The sequence below is a fragment of the Oculina patagonica genome, chromosome 1, assembly GCF_052425735.1.
Source record: "Oculina patagonica isolate OP01 chromosome 1, crgOcupat, whole genome shotgun sequence".
In the NCBI taxonomy this organism is placed as follows: domain Eukaryota; kingdom Metazoa; phylum Cnidaria; class Anthozoa; order Scleractinia; family Oculinidae; genus Oculina; species Oculina patagonica.
The window spans coordinates 27,096,117-27,114,211 of NC_135758.1; the positions used below are offsets into that span (position 1 = coordinate 27,096,117).

The window sequence follows — 18,095 nt, forward strand, 5'->3', positions numbered from 1 at the left end:
ATTAAACATAACTACGCTGGGTGATTGGTTTAGAAAACACACCTAACTCTTTTAGCCAATCAGGAGTAAAACCAAAACCAATAGTGACTCGCTTACACATGCTTTCCTGGGATTCGTACCGGCTACATGAATTTGCCTTGAGTTTGAATTTGTCACTGAATTTCTATGAGTCCTTCGTAATTGGCCAGAGTGATTAAGTTGTGTTTGGTTTTACCACAATCATTTGAAAATTGCTGTGTGCTTGACTTCCCTTGTAACTTGCTCTAAACGAAACAGGCTTAGTAATATTCACTTAGACCGCGCAGTCAACAGTTAGCACTCATGACACTCATTGCACCATACATATTTACTGCTCTCCGTCTTTTGTTTTTCAGGAATCTGGCAAACAATAAAATAAGAACGATAAAACAAAGTACATTTAACAATTTTTCAGGACTTGTCAATTTGTAAGTCACTTGTAACGGTCAGGTTTAAGTTTCATACACCCCCCCCAAAAATACTATTCCTTGAATGGACACTTATTTCATATTTGTTATTTTATTAATAATCTTATTTATTAACCAAATAACTTATTTGATTATTTTGATGTTGGTTGGTTGGATGGATGGATGGTTGGCTGGTTGGTTGGTTGGTTAGTTGGTTGGTTGGTCAGTTGGTTGGTTGTTTGTTTGTTTGTTTGGTTGGTTGGTTGGTGGTTGGTTGGTTGGTTGGTTGGTTGGTTGGTTTGGTTGGTTGGTTTGGTTGGTTGGTTTGGTTGGTTGGTTGGTTGGTTGGTTGGTTGATAGCTTGGTTAATTGGTTGGTTGATTGATGTCATGCAACATTATGGAAATTCAACCAACCATATTTTTATTTTAGCTTACGTTAGATAAATCGTAAAAGCTTAGAAATTCCATTTTGTTAAGTTGGGCCTTTTGTTTCTTGACAATGTGGGAAACCTACAGAAGATTTTCAAGGAAGGGCGATAATGGCTAAGCTATAGCCAGCTGCAAAGTGTTCAGTTTGGAAAATTATCGCAAAGATACAAGTATTACTTTAAAAATACAAGTGTTACTTAATAAATTTATTCTCTACAATCAAAGTTGATAACTAAAATAACAGGTGTATGTTCTGAATGCGTTTTTCTTCAATTACGCAGAGAAATGTCTCAAAACCTGTTGGAAGAAGTATTGCCAAACAGTTTTGAAGGTCTGAAAAATCTGCTGAATCTGTAAGTTTCGTATTTCTTACGGTTGTAGTTTATGAGTTTTGGAAGAAATGGTTATTTCTTGGGTTTGGATTTAACCGTATTTCAAGCATTTTACACACATTCTTTCGCTCTGTTAGAACCCCGAATTAACTAAAGTTAGTCGTATACCTCTGTTCTATGTAACGCCAAGTCGATATGCTTCGCGAAGGATAATTAATTTGCCCAGTCGTTTCCTGTATTGCAAAAACTACCCGTTCCAAAGAGGCGAGATACAAGAATGTGACAGTTACAGTAGTTAAAAAGCTGCCACGCATTCTGCATTGTATGGAATTGCCTCTTGTTTGGAAAGTATCGCTGGTGGCTAGGTCACGATCTCCCGGATGATATCAACAACAATGCCACTCGACGGTACGACACTAAACAAAATAATAATTAACAATTATTCGCCGAATGTGAAGTGATTATTCAACAATAATCATGAGCCTGAGGCGAATAATTGTTTTAGTATAATTTTCAGGGGTGAATATCAAGAAATGCAAAGTAACAATAGAAAACACGAAAACAACAAACAGGAGTGCTCGCTTGCATACGTGTAAACCAGTTTAATTCATCGATTGAAATCTTAATTTACACTAAAGTTTTAGCAACGGAACAAAACAAATACTGCGAAAAAGATAGATATCTGGTACCTTTGTTTAATCGTTGGTGACTGCTGAGCAATTGTGTGAATCCTCTCGAAATTACTAGCTCCGGTGAGAAGAGAACTAATTAATGTTTTGCCAGTCGATCTGACTGAGTACGTACATGGCCGGGTGCGATCTCCAAAACCATCACGTTTACAATCAATTGTAATGCCTTGAACACCATCTCTTGAAAATATTTTCGGTCCAAAAGCCTTGGTAGACAATTTGCAAAATTTCCAATATTTCAAATATCCAGGACTTGGAGGGATTTCTTTTAAATGAGAGAAATTTTCATTCAGCAAATGCCGCCATGTTCACTGGCCTGGATGGCAAACGTGGCATGGCTTAGTAGCCAAACCTTCAGACGCTATATTCACCGCCTAGCGCGGTGAATATTGCGACATAGTCCGAGCTTATCGACTAATCAGAATTGAATTCACCTCTGCAAATTATACTAATTAGCTTTATGCTTTCTTTCAAAAGGTCATTGACGTATAACAACATCCAGGTGATTCACAAAGACGCTTTTAGCGGACTGTATTCCCTGCAAGCACTGTAAGTAAAACAAGCTGTAAACGAGTGACCCTTAAACCTCGGACGTACAAGCAAACTCATACCCCCATCATCGTACAAGGGGGGGGGGGGGGGGTGGATGGAACCCCTCCCCGGAGTTTTCGTTATATTAAGGCGTAGCGAAATTATTTTGCTCTGAGAAGAAAGCCCTTAGCTTACTCTACAAGATGACATAATTTTAATTGGCTGTGACGTCATATGACGTCACGTGACGTCATAAGAGCCGCCATCTTGGATCCGCCATCTTGGATTTCAACATTTTCTTAGAAAGTCACAAAATAACGGAAATTGATGCAAAATCAAGCTAGAATGCTTATGGAATGTAAAAATAAACAAATCTTGCACTTCTGTTTTAAAAAACTGGAAAAAATCAAGAAAAATGTTAAAAATGACGATTTTTGGCAAGACCTGCTTGTATTTATGACGTTACCATGGCAACGTCATAAACCATGGACACATGGTTGACATATCAAAATTTTCGCAAAGGATGTATGAACAGCTACCGAAAGTTTCAGCATTGTAGGGTAAATGCTTTTTTCAAAATTTGGAAAAAACCTTACGGGGGGGGGGTGGCATCCACCCCCCCCCCCCTTGTACGTCCGAGGGTTAAGAGAATACTGAAAGGATTAGCAAAAACTTTGAAGTCGGCATTATTGAACTCTCTACAGTATTCATCTTGTCTGTCCAACATATTTAGCTACAAAATTTACTTTGAGGCACAAAAATGAAGCCTTTGGGTAACTTGACTTTAACGGAATATTGTGTTAATTTCAGTGCTGGCGTAGACTGACCAAAAGAGGAAAGTTTATACATAGTTAGTACTAACTGTTTATATAATGGTCCATAAACTTCTCATCGTACTAGCTATTGCTTTCTTCACTTTGGTTGATCTTTCAAGAAGCTGCGGTGCAAAATCCAATTACTTTGAAACTTCGAAATATGTTTATTTGGTTCTTAATTAACACATCGTTTAAAATAACAAAAAAATCGACATTTCGGTTCATTTGACCTTTAACTGTTTTTCTCTCCACATTACAGGAACCTGGCAGGCAACAAACTCCAAATATGGAATACCCACGGTGCCTCACTGCATCTTCCATCTTTAATGACCATTGATATGCAAGGGAACATGGGATGGAGGCCGGAAGAAAAAAACCTTTTAGAATTACCGAGACTAAAGGAGATAAGGAATGTGTCCTGGTCTCCAAAATGCTTAGACTGTTGGCTCATCAGAAACGTTAGCGAAAACAAAATCAAGATATTCAATAATTCACTATTTAATCGGAGCAGTCCTCATACATGCTTCAAATATCATTACACGTTCAGTGATTACCTTGTGTTGCTTGCACGACACCGTTTCGTTGTCAGAAATTGCAGGAGTAATCTCGATTGCATTGAACGGAATGAAGCTAATGTCACAACGTCCTACCCTTGTTGGCCTACTTTCCAGCGCATCGTCTTAATGCTGCTGCCGCTTGGAATACTTGGAAGCTGCCTGAATTTAGTTGTATTTTTTAATATTCTGTTCACCAAATCCTTACGAAAGAACGTTTCCATGGTACTTGTAAGTAATTTAGCCCTGGGAGATATATTGGCCTGTACGTATTCAGCCATCATGGCGGCCGTCATGGTAAACAATGGATATGAAGACTTGTATAAGTACCCAGGCAATTTTCTTAATACTCAGTGTCCCAGAATTGGACCTCTCTGGGTGCTTGGACAATTAACAACTTCCATTACCTCTGTCGCACTCACTCTTGAGCGATACCTTTGTATAGTTTTCAGCATGAAGCCTGACATTCGCATGACACCCAGGTTAGCTTCCTTGGCGATTGCTTTTAACTGGGTTGTTGCAGCATCAATGATGTCTTTCGCACATTACTTCCACATTTACCGGCGTACACTCGTTTGTATTCCTGTGGCATTGAACAAGCTACGTTTTCCCATAGAGACCCTCTACACCATTGTTCTGGTCTCTTTTGGAATAACTCTTTACCTGGTGACCATTCCATTGTATCTTCACATTTACTGGGTTGTCAAACGATCCAGTCAGCAAATGGGAGTGCAGCGAGAGTCTACTCTAGCCAAGCGAATTGCCGTCCTAGTCGGGACTAACTTGGTGTTCTTTTTTACGCCCATTATATCGCTGGGGGTATTGACTTTCACACAATCTAGCTTTGAAACGAAATGGATTACCCCGTATTGCTTGATCATTAATTCCTGTCTAAATCCTCTGGTGCACGCCTTTAGAAATGACAAGTTCAAAAACGCTCTAAAGAGGAACCTGCCTTGTAGATGTAACGCAAGTAACGTCACAGCACCCGCTGCACAAATTGCACCTTCAGGTGGCGTGCATAACAGACGTAACGTGACACCGACTGTTCAAGCTGCACGTTCAGGGGATGTGTGTAACACAAGTAACGTGACATCGGCTGCACAAAATGCATCTTCAGGAGGCGTTAGTAACGTCACACGGTTTGTCCAAGCTTCTTCTTCAGAAGGCGTTCCTGAGGCAAGTAGCGTAACACCGGCTGTACAATCTGCATCTTTGGGGAACGTAACAAAGTAAATGTTCAACGCTTCAAAACACGTTCTTTTAGCAAAGGCTCTATTTAATGGTATACTGAGTTATCCTAACATGCAACAGAGAAACATTGCGCGACAGCTCAAACAACGGCTGTGCGAATTTTGACACAAATTGCCGTCATCAACTCCGTTTATTTTAACAAATATTACATTTTAAACAGTACTTGGCAAAATAATCTCTTCAGATTTCACACAATCGTTATGTACAACCATAGTTAGTAGAGGAGACTATTGTAACTATGCTACGGCCATTGCCTTAGTCAAATACTGTGCGTAAACTGTACCAAGCTAACTTTTACTTCTTGAAGAATGGAGAGAGGGAACATGGAGATTATTTTCGTTTTGTGTGTAGATTTTAAAAGTGGCACACCTTGTTATGCCACGGTACACCTTGCGTGAATTTTCAAAATGTGCAAATACATGTATTTAAGGTAGGACATTTGAAGATCATTGTCATTAGAATATAGTAATTATAGCTAAATAAACTTAAGATGGTTAAATAAATATATTTTTAAAAGTTTGGACTTTAGAAGAAGTGATAAAAATGTATCCCTTTTTTTCTGAATAATTTTCTTTTTTGGAATTTAAAAATTGATAGGATTAACGCTGATTGTCAAATACATTTTTCCCCCGATAAGTTAACAAGTTAACGCACCCATTGCGGACCTATTTTATAAGATCTGGGCCATGTGTTGTTTCTTACATAGTTTTCTTCCCATGACTAATTTCTCTTAGCTTACAGAAACATAAAACTAAACTGGGTTATACTGATCAATGCATGGAACTCACAATCAATTATTTAAATTTTAAATTGGCAGTCCGCGTGGGTAATGACTTAAAGAAGTTAAAAAAGTGTTTGTGTTTTGTGTTGCTTCTTTTCTTTTTTTTCCATTTTCCTGCCTGTGTGGTCTCGACAATTTCTGTTAAATCCCACACACGTTTACACGTTTATACGGATTTATATCTGTCACTGTAGGCATTGTGTAACAGAATTTAAGTTTAAAATGTAATTACTGTGTGCTGGTATCGGAGGGGAAATCTAAATTAGAAGATGTTAATGAGAATAAAAGATTGATCTGAACAGTAGTTCCTTGAAATCGTTATTAATATCTGTTATATCGTTATTTTTTTGTTCATCTTTTGGGCGTATTTTCTTCCAATTGTCCTTCAAAGTTTCTCAGCATCATACGCTAAGCGTGTAGCATTGTCCCCATTCCTCAGATTAACATGTAAGTTTTTTTAAACATCGAAATTAAAATCAAGTAAACGATGGGTGCTGAAATTGATCACTTTTAATTTGGAACATTACTTAAGTGCAAAAAGCTTTGTTCTGCAAAACCCATAGAAGTGTTCTCAACGTGCATGAAATGAAATAAATCACAATAGCTTTCAGTAAACATTCTATGGACAGAAAAGGATACATGACCAACGGATATATTTTTTCATTTAACGAAAATTGTTTCAATATGCGATATTGTAGAGGGTTCTACAAAATATCCGCTTAATTGCATGGCTGTATACATAGAAAAGGGAATTATAAAGGTCTCGTGAACAAGCAGATGTTTGAAAGATTGTTCAAAGCATCGAGGAGGGTAAAACTGTAAACCTTCCACTGAAATTAAATGTATTGTTTCCATTGTGAAATCACACAACCTAACTGATTGAATCATTTACAATATTTTGGTCAAGTTTATAACAAAACCAATTGATCGTATTATGGATCAGTTTCTTTTAATTGAATTCTTTAGTTTCCTCGTGTGAGGCATTTTTAATTAAATTTACTACTAATATGTGCTGCTGCTGGATGTCACTGTGTATTGAGGCCTAACCATTTGCTCTGCACAGTTCAGCGCTAATCTCAGTACCATAGTCTTCGTTGCCAAAAGCTCAGATTCTGCACTTACTCTCACAGCAAAATAAAGAAGGCGAGATCAGTGAGTTTCCAGTTCTCGGTATGTTTTCCTTCAGATTTCCCTCATGGCTTGCGTTTTATGTATTCAGTTGACAGTAGTAAAGGAACTTATGCAAGCGTCAGCGCAAGCATAAGGGTTCATGTAACCTCAAAAGCCGCCTAGCAGAATGATCAAGTTAGGTATTATCCATGTTCTTGCTCTTGTGCTCATAGAGAATCTTGTGTTGCGTCGCAAGTGAGACCAGGATTAGCATGCAACATCAGTTACAATAGGCTCCGTGTGCAGTTATATATTGTTCGCTAAAACTGAAAAAGCTAAGCGCTAAGATGTTAGAAAATTCTACTTATGGAAGCAAAAATCATGTACACAAGAAAAGCGGCATTTAATGAGAAACGGGAAAATGGACGGGAATTATTTTGCTTTCTTTTTTCTTGCCATAGGAAACGTACAAGCCGGCGTGTAGCTAGACGGTCTCACCTTCCTACAGACATACTTTACTGTATGATTCTTAGATAGGTAAGTAAACACCAAGTTCTAATTAAAGTTAGTAATTTTAAAAGACTTTTTTTTACAAGATTCAGGGGACAATGGTTTAAAGACATTCAAAAAAGGAGCAGGAAAACATTACCATACAGCCCATCGTTTTCTTCAGAGCCAGATACGGATACTTGAAAAATTCGATCCGGTCTTAAAACGTTATGTTTTTCTTATTATTATTAACTAAGGGACGGACCATTAGAAATAACCGGAGGGGGGGGGGGGGGGTGACTTTTACCAAAAAAAAATTCCTGCAAGGGAAACTTGTCGGAAAAAAAATCGTGCAAGCAGTTGTGCCTGAAAAAAAAAATCGTGCAACGGAATTACCTGTAAGTGTTGTATGATGGCATCTATAAACGTCCATCAGAATGGCTAAAATAGCGTTTCTGAGGTTCTGAAAATTAAAATTTTCCCGGGGGAGCATGCCCCCGGACCCCTCTAACTTGTCATGTACCGGAAACAGCATCATCAGCTCAATTCTATCAACTATTTGGTTGCAAACACACCTGACCCACCCTAACAATCGCGTCCCATCAGTAAACAGTTAATCAAAAGCACAAACATTATTATTATTATCACTTTAAACTGCAATTTTGTCTGATATTCTAAAGTTTAGCTTGATAAGTTTTAGCTGTCATCTTTTTCATCTTTTTTGTTGAGGGACCAGAGTAAAAATTTCTATAAGGAGGGCGGGGGGATTATATTTAACAGGCACTATCTATCAAATCCCTTCAGCCCCCCTACCCCATAAAAAATGAACGGTCCCTAAATGTCGCTTAATTCAGAGAACGAATCTGAAAAATGAAACAATAATGCTATTTAATAATGATAATTGTTGCGCAAATCATAGATGCCTTACATAAAAGACCTGTATCTTTGGGCGAAAAAAAAATTCGTGCAAAGCTTGTGCCCCAGAAAAAAATTCCTGCAGACAAGAAGGCCTTCAAAAAAAAATCCTGCACCGAACATTTTTTACCCCCTCTCCGGTTATTTCTAATGGTCCGTCCCTAAGGGACTATATACCTAACATTCGTTAGACGAAGCCCAGATACACATATTGTCGAAAATCCGGAAAAACGCGAGATGTTTAGTTTTGATTGTGAGGCACTTTTGGGGAGAAATCACATGCAAAAACGCGTACTGGTTTGTAAGAAGGGACCTGAACACACGCAACTATTAAAATTTAATATTTGTGTACATCAGTCTACGATTTTGGTTTTTGGTTTGTTTCCTGACCCGTTCATTTTTTTTTTTACACTGGCATATATAAAGTGAACATTTTTAATATAATTTTTGTGATTATAATACAAGCTGGCTATAACGCGTTCCACTCACTCCCACTTTGTCTTGGATCAAGTCTGGAAAGGCACTTGGTTAAGTTACTATCACGGTGCATCTCTTCACTCAGTATTACAAATGGGTACCGGCGAATCGCTGGAAAGCTTAACTGGTCAAATATGTTGGGGCGAAGTCGATGAATAAAAGCGGTCACATTCAGGAGGACGTGAAGCAATCCTGTAGAAGTGATATTGTCACACAGTGAACTCTCTTGACTTGTAGTAAATTCTCTTGACTTGCAATGAATTCTCTTGTCTTTTTTCAGAACATTTGTCCAGGTGATACAAATTAAGATGAGTTGGATCTCGTTGTCAAGCACTGTAATATTTGTCTTCATCATCTTCTCGGAGAACAAGATTGGAGAAAGCAGACTTTGTACAGATACCAGATGTACCTGCTCTCGAGATGAAGGGAACGTCACAGCTGTTTGTAGAATGAGTGACTTGGAAAATATATCACGGTCTTTCAACACTTCCATGGCTGTTTACTCATTGTAAGTTACGAGTACTTTGTTTAGTCAAGGTTTGAACATAATACTCTTTCTAGATCACTGATTTACTGAGCAAACAGTAAACCAGTTTGACAAAGAACATACCTTATGTCTAAAGCTTTTTACTGTAAGACGGTTTTCACTTGAGTGTCGAAAGTACACGCCGTTTTTTTTATTATACATTACTACACGTCGTGGTGGGCTTAAAAAACTTGAGCCACTTTCTCGGCCAATCAGAAGTAAAACCAAAACCAATCGTGACTTGCTTACACATGTTTTCCTACGATTCGTGCCGGCTTCATGAATTTGCTTCGAGTTTTTATTTGTTCGCTGAATTTCTCTGAGTCCTTTCTCATTGGTCAGAGTGATTAATTTGGGTTCGGTTTTACGACAATCATTTGAAAATTGCTGTATGCTCGACTTCCTTTGTAACTTGCTCGTAATGAAACAGGCTCAGCAATATTGACATAGACCGCGCGGTCAACATTTAGCACATATTCATACATATTTACTACTGTTCGTCTTTTGTTTTTCAGGAAACTGGCAAACAATAACATAAGCGCGATAAAACAAAGTACCTTTAAAAATTTTTCAGGACTCATCAACTTGTAAGTCAACTTGTAATGGTCAATTCCACACATATTTCCCACCCCCTATACTCCCCCCATTGCCACTTCTTTTAGATCTGTTATTTTATTATCTTATTTATTAACTGAATAACTTATTTATCTTTTTTGTTTGATTGATTGATTGATTGATTGATTGATTGACTGATTGACTGACTGATTGATTGATTGATTGATTGATTGATTGATTGATTGATTGATTGATTGATTGATTGATGTCATACAACATTATGGTAATTTAGCCAATCACATTTTTATTTTAGCTTATGTTAGAGAAGCCGGAAAAGCTAAGTACAAATTCCACTTTGTAAAGTTGGGCATTTTGTTACCTAACTATCTAGAGAAACCTACAGAAGATTTTCAAAAGCCGATAATGGCTTTATAAGCTATAGCCAATCTCAAGTGTTCAGTTTGGCAAATTAAATAATCAAAATACAAACATTACAGTGTTTCTTTTTATTATATATTTATTATTTACAATCAGTGTTGTTAACTAAAATAACAGGTTTATGTTTTGAATGTGTTTTTCCTTAACCAGAAAAATTTCTCAAAACCTGTTGGAAGAATTATTGCCAAACAGTTTTGCGGGTCTGACGAATCTGCTGAATCTGTAAGTTTCTTACTTCTAATGGTTGTAGCCAGGGGGGTGGGGGGGAGGGGAAGAAACTCCATTTGTTTCACGACTGAAAAAGGGGTCATAGCGGTGCCGGGCAACCGAATGTGCGCAGTAGCTATCGAATGGTTGCTAAGGGCATAGTGAATAGCTTGACAAAGTCATTGTCTAGTTCGCATGTCTTGGTCTTGACCGTGCACAAAACACAAAACACAATAGCTATTTGCATTTTGTTTGTTCTTTTGAAGTTTGCCGGACATCACAACAACAAACAGTGATAACGGTGTGTTGGAGGGGATTTATAAAAATTTTTTTTTTTAATGAAAAAGAGGCCCCCCCCCCCCCCCCCCCCCCCCTTTTTTCATGCATTTTGCACTGAATGGAAATGCGTCTTGTTATCTCGGATGATATTAACAACAATTAGTAGGATGGGGGGGGGGGGGGGGGGGGGGGGGGGGGGGGTTTTTGTCACTTGAGGAAACCGGCTCAGTAAAAGAAAGAAGGAAACTGAAGTATATACGACACTCAAGAAAATAATAACCGGCTTTATGCTTTAATTCTAAAGGTCATTGACGTATAACAACATCCGAGTGATTCAGAAAGACGCTTTTAGCGGTCTGTTTTCCCTGCAAACACTGTAAGTATAAAACAAACTGTACACAAGTTGCCCTTAGGATACTTTGAAGTCAGTATCTCTTTTCTACCCAATTGCAACTTTTTTAGCAACAAAAACGATTTCAAGAACAAAAATAAAGTCTTTGGGTAACTTGATTTTTAGCTGCCAAACATTTTTAGCAACAAAAATTTCTTTGAAGAACAAAAACGAAGTCTCTGAATAGCATACATGTAATGTATGTAATTTGCATGTAAAAAGTGGTCTTTGCTGATGTAAAAACAAAAGGGAAGTTTATTATAGTCCTTAAATTTCTTATCATACTTGCTATTATACTTGCTAATGCTCAATAAACGTTGGTCAGTCTCTCAAGAAACTGTTGCAGTTTACCGGCAGAAAGGTGAAACATTCAGTTAACCGCTAACGTAAAGCTGTAAAGAAAAAAAACTGAGTAACTGCTCTAGTAAAGTTGGAAAGCCGATATTTTTAGTATTGTTGGTTTTTGCCAAAGTTACAACCAAAGAGTTGGTTGCTAAAACAGCATCAGAAACTTTATTGTTCATAGAGCGGGCAATACGAACTGTTGCGTCCAAATTTGGTCTTTGGAGCGTTATTCATAACCGAGTAACTTCGAAAAATGGTTTTGGAAATATTACAGTACTTAGTATGAGGCCACCATATTGGTATTTCAATATGGCGGCAATATAGTAAACACAAAATTAACTGGATTCTTCAAGTAATAACACTCGCTTTAACTTTGTCCTTCTTTAATAACCGATCAATTCTGGATAATTATCAGGTGTGGAGGTCTACACATTACAAAAAATAATATGTACGTTCTTGTGACAATTTAAAGCACATTCATCCGGAACATCATAAAATTAAAGATTAATGTTTCTTTGTCGCGAATATGTGAAAAGAATGACCTTTCAAGAATAAGTTTAGATTTTAGAATTTTGAACAGCTAGAAAAGTTGCGCTTTAAAGGTTTCCCTTCTTGTTCTCTTATCCTTTTCGGAAGCGCCATGAAAACAGGGCTAACTGTCTTTTTCCCATCGACATTCCAGGAACCTGACAGGCAACAATCTCCAAATATGGAATACCCATGGTGCCTCGTTACAACTGCCATCTTTGATGACAATTGACGTGCAAGGTAACATGGCGGATGGAGGCCGAAAGAAAAATACCTTTTAGAATTACCAAGACTGAAGGAAATAAGGAATGTGTCCTGGGCTGCTGAATACTTAAACTGTTGGCTCATGAAAAACGTCAGCGAGAACCTCATCAAGATATTTAACAGTTCACATTTGACTCGGACCAATCCAGAAACGTGCTTTAAAAAACATTACACGTTCAGTCACTACCTTACGTTGCTTGCACAGCACCGCTTCGTTGTTAAAAAGTGTTTGAAAATGTTTGATTGCATTTTCCGAAAGGAAGCTAATGTCACTTCGTCCTTCCCTTGTTGGTCTATGAACCAGCGTGCAGTTGTAATGCAACTGGTGCTTGGAATACTCGGAGGCTGCTTGAACTTAATCGTGTTTTTTAACATCCTGTTGACAAGATCCTTGAGAAAAAACGTTTCCATGGTACTTGTTGGTAATTTAGCCCTGGGAGATTCATTGACTTGTATGTATTCAGCGATAATGGCGGCTGTCGCAGTGAGCAATGAATATGAAGAATTGTACGAGTCGGGAACTTTTGTTAATACTCAGTGTCCCAGAATTGGATCTCTCTGGCTGCTTGGACAATGCACAACTTCCATTACCTCTGTCGCACTCACTCTTGAGCGATACCTTTGTATAGTTTTCAGCATGAAGCCTGACATTCGCATGACACCCAAGTTAGCTTTCCTGGCGATTGTTCTAAACTGGGTCGTTGCAGCATTCATGATGTCCAAGGCACATTATTTGGACATTTACCGGCAAAACTTCCTCTGTGTTCCTATCAACTATGACATGTCAGGCTTTCCTGACCAGACCCGTTATAGCATTGCTTTGGGCGCCACTGGAATAACTCTGTACCTGGTGACCATTCCGTTGTATCTTCACATTTACAGGGTTGTCAAACGATCCAGTCAGCAAATGGGAGTGCAGCGAGAGTCTACTCTAGCCAAGCGAATTGCCGTCCTAGTCGGGACTAACTTGGTGTTCTTTTTCTTGCCTATTATATCGCTGGGGGCATGGTTCTTGGTCATACAATCTAGCGCTGGAAAGCAGTCCATTTATGTCAAGGGAGCGATAGAAGTATGGATTCCGCAGTATTGTTTGATCATCAATTCCTGCTGCAATCCCCTTGTGCACGCCTTTAGAAACGACAAGTTCAAAAACGCTCTAAAGAGGAACCTTCCATCAAGATGTAACACAAGCAACGCCACGGCACCCGCTGTAAAACCTGCACCTTTAGCTGGCGTGCGTAACAGACGTAACGTGGCATCGACTGGGCAAGCTGCAACTCCAGGTGGGGTGTGTGACACACGTAACGTGACATTGACTGCACAAACTGCAACCTCAAGTGGCGTGCGTGACACACGTAACGTGGCATGGACTGAACAAGCTGCAACTCCAGGTGGGGTGCGTAACACACGTAACGTGGCATTGACTGGACAAACTGCAACTCCGGGTGACCATGGGCTGTGTGACACACGTAACGTGGCATCAACTGGACAAGCTGCAACTCCAGGTGGGGTGCGTGACACACGTAACGGGGCATCGACTGGACAAACTGCAACTCCAGGTGGGGTGTGTGACACACGTAACGTGGCATCAACTGAACAAGCTGCAACTCCAGGTGGGGTGCGTGACACACGTAACGTGGCATCGACTGGACAAGCTGCAACTCCAGTTGACCATGGGCTGTGTGACACACGTAACGTGGCATGGACTGAACAAGCTGCAACTCCAGGTGGGGTGCGTAACACACGTAACGTGGCATTGACTGGACAAACTGCAACTCCGGGTGACCATGGGCTGTGTGACACACGTAACGTGGCATCAACTGGACAAGCTGCAACTCCAGGTGGGGTGCGTGACACACGTAACGTGGCATCGACTGGACAAACTGCAACTCCAGGAGGGGTGTGTGACACACGTAACGTGGCATCAACTGAACAAGCTGCAACTCCAGGTGGGGTGCGTGGCATACGTAACGTGGCATCGACTGGACAAGCTGCAACTCCAGTTGACCATGGGCTGTGTGACACACGTAACGTGGAATCGACTGAACAAGCTGCAACTCCAGGTGGGGGGTGTGATACACGTAACGTGCCATCGACTGGACAAGCTGCAACTCCAGGTGACCATGGGGTGTGTGACACACGTAACGTGGCATCAACTGGACAAACTGCAACTCCAGGTGGGGTGTGTGACACACGTAACGTGGCATCGACTGAACAAGCTGCAACTCCAGGTGACCATGGGGTGTAAAACACACGTAACCGCGACATCGACTGGACAAACTGCAACTCCAGGTGGCCATGGGGTGTGTGACACACATAAAATGTCATCGACTGGACAAACTGCAACTCCAAGTGGGGGGTGTGACACACTTAACGTTATATTGAATGGACAAACTGCAACCTCAGGTGGCGTGCGTGACACACGTAACGTGGCATCGACTGTGCAAGCTGGAACCTCAAGTGGCGTGCGTGACACACGTAACGTGGTATCGACTGTACAAGCTGGAACTTCAGGTGGCGTGTGTGACTCACGTAGCGTGACATCGTCTGCTCAAGCTGAAACTCCAGGTGGCGTGTGTGACACACGTAACGTGACAACAACTGGACAAACTGCATCTTAAGAAAGTGAACGTTAAGAAAGTGACGTCACAGCGGCTGTAAAAACTGCATCTTTTGAAGACACACTAAGATTAACGTTCCACGCTTTTATGGTGCACAGTGCAGGCTTAACATACGGATACTACCTTTAATACTTTCTGTCTAACTAACAATTAGACTACGAGCCCGAGTAGTCAATGAGCGAAAAGACTATCTTTACTATCCGAGTTCCGTGCGATCGTGTTCTGTCAGCGGATAAAAATTAATGGTCGAACCCTGCGTCCTCCACAGGCTTTTCCAAGCGCGGATTCTGACAAAGAGTCGCGAGTGGGAGGATTGAAAGCGAGCGCGTAGCGCGAGTGGGAGGATTGGGAGCGATCCTTTTCTTCCCATGTCTCTCTTCGTCCCCGCTTTCCTAATTAATTAACTAGCAGTTCCCTCAACGATCGCGAGCGACTGGGGACGAGGCAGGGTCGGCAGGGCCGAACCAATGATATTGGCAGACTTCTGAATAGAACATGCCAGTACCATTCTTTTAGCTACGCCCTAACCGTCTCAAAATGTTCCATCTGCCGTAATGTTGTTTAAGTGGGTGGTATTTGTTACAACCAGAGAAATGCTCTCAGCCTAAGTATAGCAGTTAATCGTGTAGCTCCTGCTGTTATGAAGGAATTTTCCGCATTTAAATCATTTCTATGTTTTTCCTTTTCAGCATTTTAAAACCTTTCAAAAAACCAACAGTAGTTCAAGTCCAAGAATAAATTCATTTTTATGGTGTGTTTGGAAATTGTACACCTATACATCTGCATCTTTGTTCATTACCGCAGTCCATTAAGTGGAAAAATATTTCGGTAACTTATTCCTTTGAGTTTTCCGTTCATAATAAATGTTCTTGGTTTTATATTGGTATCCACGGTGCTCACCAGCTGAATTTATTTTCCTTAATGAAGTTTTATTGCATTTTTATTCAAGGGTTGCGTGTAGTCAGCTGAGCAAGCCAATTCTAGGATTCTTAATAAGTCTTTCATTTTTAATTTCCTATGCTTGTTTTAGTTTAATTTAAGTTCACTATTTCTTATTTCAAAGTTATTTTTAATCTGTTTTCATCTTTAATGAGAATTATACTAGGGCCGCCAAGCGGCCTGAAGTAATAATTCGGATTATATAAACAGACGAAGTGAGAAATATATGAGAAAACAAATGGTAGGAATTTCCCAGTTAGTGCTTCAAACCACTTTTTAACGCTAAAAATATAAGGGGTACCCCCTTAAAAGCAAAACAAGGGCCTGGGTCTACCCATAAGGCCCTGGTGCCTAGGTCCCGCGCACCCATGATCCTTCGCTGGCTTTTTGACGCCGTGAAATAGACAGGCAAAGCAACACCCTATAAATACACCAGGGAAGGGTGAAGGGTGGGAACCTCATATATTTCTCACTTCGTCTGTTTATATAATCCGAATTATTACTTCAGGCCGCTTGGCGGCCCTAGTATAATTCTCATTATATTTCAGACTCCGTTCAAAATATATGAGAAAACAAATGGTAGTTTTTAACGCCACTTGTATAAGCAATTAAAAAATCATAACACAGTCAGTTTCCAAGTAAACTTAAATGAGAGGAAAAACCTCGATGTCAGTGTAGAACGGCTGTTACATCTACCTTGAGGAAAAAACCTCCATAGCAAGGTTTAAATTAAACATGGGATAACAGTAAAATGTGCTGAATGCAGTTTAAGCACAAGACCAATAGGTCATATAATGCAAAAAGTAAGTGTGAGAAATTTACTGGCGGCTGCTATTGTAGAAGCAACACACACTAGCATAGCTTTAAAATATGACTGTCTATTCCTGCTGCACACATAAAAATTTTCTAGCCAGCCCACAATGCGTTATAACGGTTTGTGGGGCAGTCTAATTGAAATTAACAACTAAACGGTTGACAGAATGTATGTTCCTAAAAAGATAAAATAACTAAATATCGTTCAAGACATTGTTTGGGAGAAAGCTTTTTGCCTTGGTCAAAGACGGGCAAAAAATGCTTCTGTAGGTTTGTCTGAATCGAGCCTGAAATATCAGATTTTCTAAGCATAATATAACATATAGCGAGTAAGAAAGACACCGCAAAAAACTCCGTTAGGAGAGTTGAGGTGTTATTGAGATAAATGTAAACTCAGGGAGAACAACTTCCTGGCTGGGTGAACTATAGGGGCTATAGTAGCTTTTTATAACAATGAATAACGTGTGTACTACCGCCCGAAAACATACACCCATTTGCCGCGGTTTTGCTCAAGGCGATTTCGCCTAGGAACTCCGACAGACGCGGCGCGGGCGGATTTTTCTGGATTTACCGACGTCTGCCGCGGCAAGTGAGGCCGCGGTGTAGTAAGTTATAACGGCAGTTTCGATAGGCTACAGATACGCTTGTGTTATGTTCAAGAACGTAACATTTGCCGGTGTGATACCGTAATCCCTTGCTTGGCAAAAAATAGATGGGTTCCAATAAACTTGGTATACGTGACATACACCAAAATAAATAATTATTATTATTTAAAACGACTTTTTTGGATAATTGTGGACCCAGACTTCCCTCTTGCTTTCATAGCAGATCAGTCGTTTTCTCGAAGGAGAAGTTTGTTTAGTTAAAACTTCTGTTTTTTTTTTGTTTTTTTTTTATAATTAAAAAGCCCAAGCTTTAAAATAAAAACTGAATGAAAATATGCTTGAAGTGGTATAAAATAATAGCAACTAATTGAATTACTCAAGTCGCTTAAAAACAAGGACTTCACGCATTCCATTTAATTTGGCACTGCAAAACTGTCCACATTTCGCTATGAAGGAAAGTTTTTTACGCCAAAAACGCATTTATAATAATCAATTTACATTACACCATGTAATGTAAACTTATGTAAACTTTGAGGTTATGGAAAACCCTTTAAGCGATTTTCTTCTCTCATGATCTGCAGTCATCTGCTTCTAAACGTGAAATAAATGCGACAGGAAACTGTCTTAAGTCTCTGAGTTTAATGTCGATCTGACAAACAAACAAATAAACATTTGGGTATTCGCCAGGTTCACTTGTAGGCTTTTATTAGGACCGGAACGCAAAAGGCGAGAAATATACAGGCATTTGCCAAATGGCTAGTAAAATCAGAACGATAAGATT

General features: G+C 39.7%; 2 protein-coding genes, 1 long non-coding RNA gene and 1 pseudogene across 4 annotated transcripts in view; 2 read left to right on the forward strand and 2 right to left on the reverse strand.

Annotated features, from left to right (window-relative positions):
* LOC144643339 (melanocortin receptor 5-like) overlaps positions 1 to 18,095 on the reverse strand; it is a 213,471-nt gene that overhangs the window by 76,577 nt on the left and 118,799 nt on the right. The window lies entirely within an intron of this gene.
* Positions 99 to 5,067, forward strand: LOC144646098 (uncharacterized). The gene is made up of 4 exons (XM_078505625.1): positions 99 to 176; positions 1,082 to 1,209; positions 2,355 to 2,426; positions 3,483 to 5,067. Exons 1-4 carry the CDS (start codon positions 99 to 101, stop codon positions 5,011 to 5,013), a joined length of 1,809 nt encoding a protein of 602 aa, XP_078361751.1. The 3' UTR covers positions 5,014 to 5,067.
* On the forward strand, positions 6,869 to 16,042 carry LOC144642379 (uncharacterized; annotated as a pseudogene). The gene is made up of 8 exons (XR_013568722.1): positions 6,869 to 6,982; positions 7,384 to 7,459; positions 9,084 to 9,311; positions 9,845 to 9,916; positions 10,473 to 10,544; positions 11,113 to 11,184; positions 12,227 to 14,567; positions 14,629 to 16,042. The product of XR_013568722.1 is annotated as an uncharacterized LOC144642379 (transcript).
* Positions 9,342 to 18,095, reverse strand: part of LOC144644170 (uncharacterized) — a 128,750-nt gene continuing 119,996 nt past the window's right edge. The window contains exon 5 of the long non-coding RNA XR_013569063.1: positions 9,342 to 9,354. This is a non-coding gene — a long non-coding RNA (uncharacterized LOC144644170). The remainder of the gene's footprint in view (positions 9,355 to 18,095) is intronic.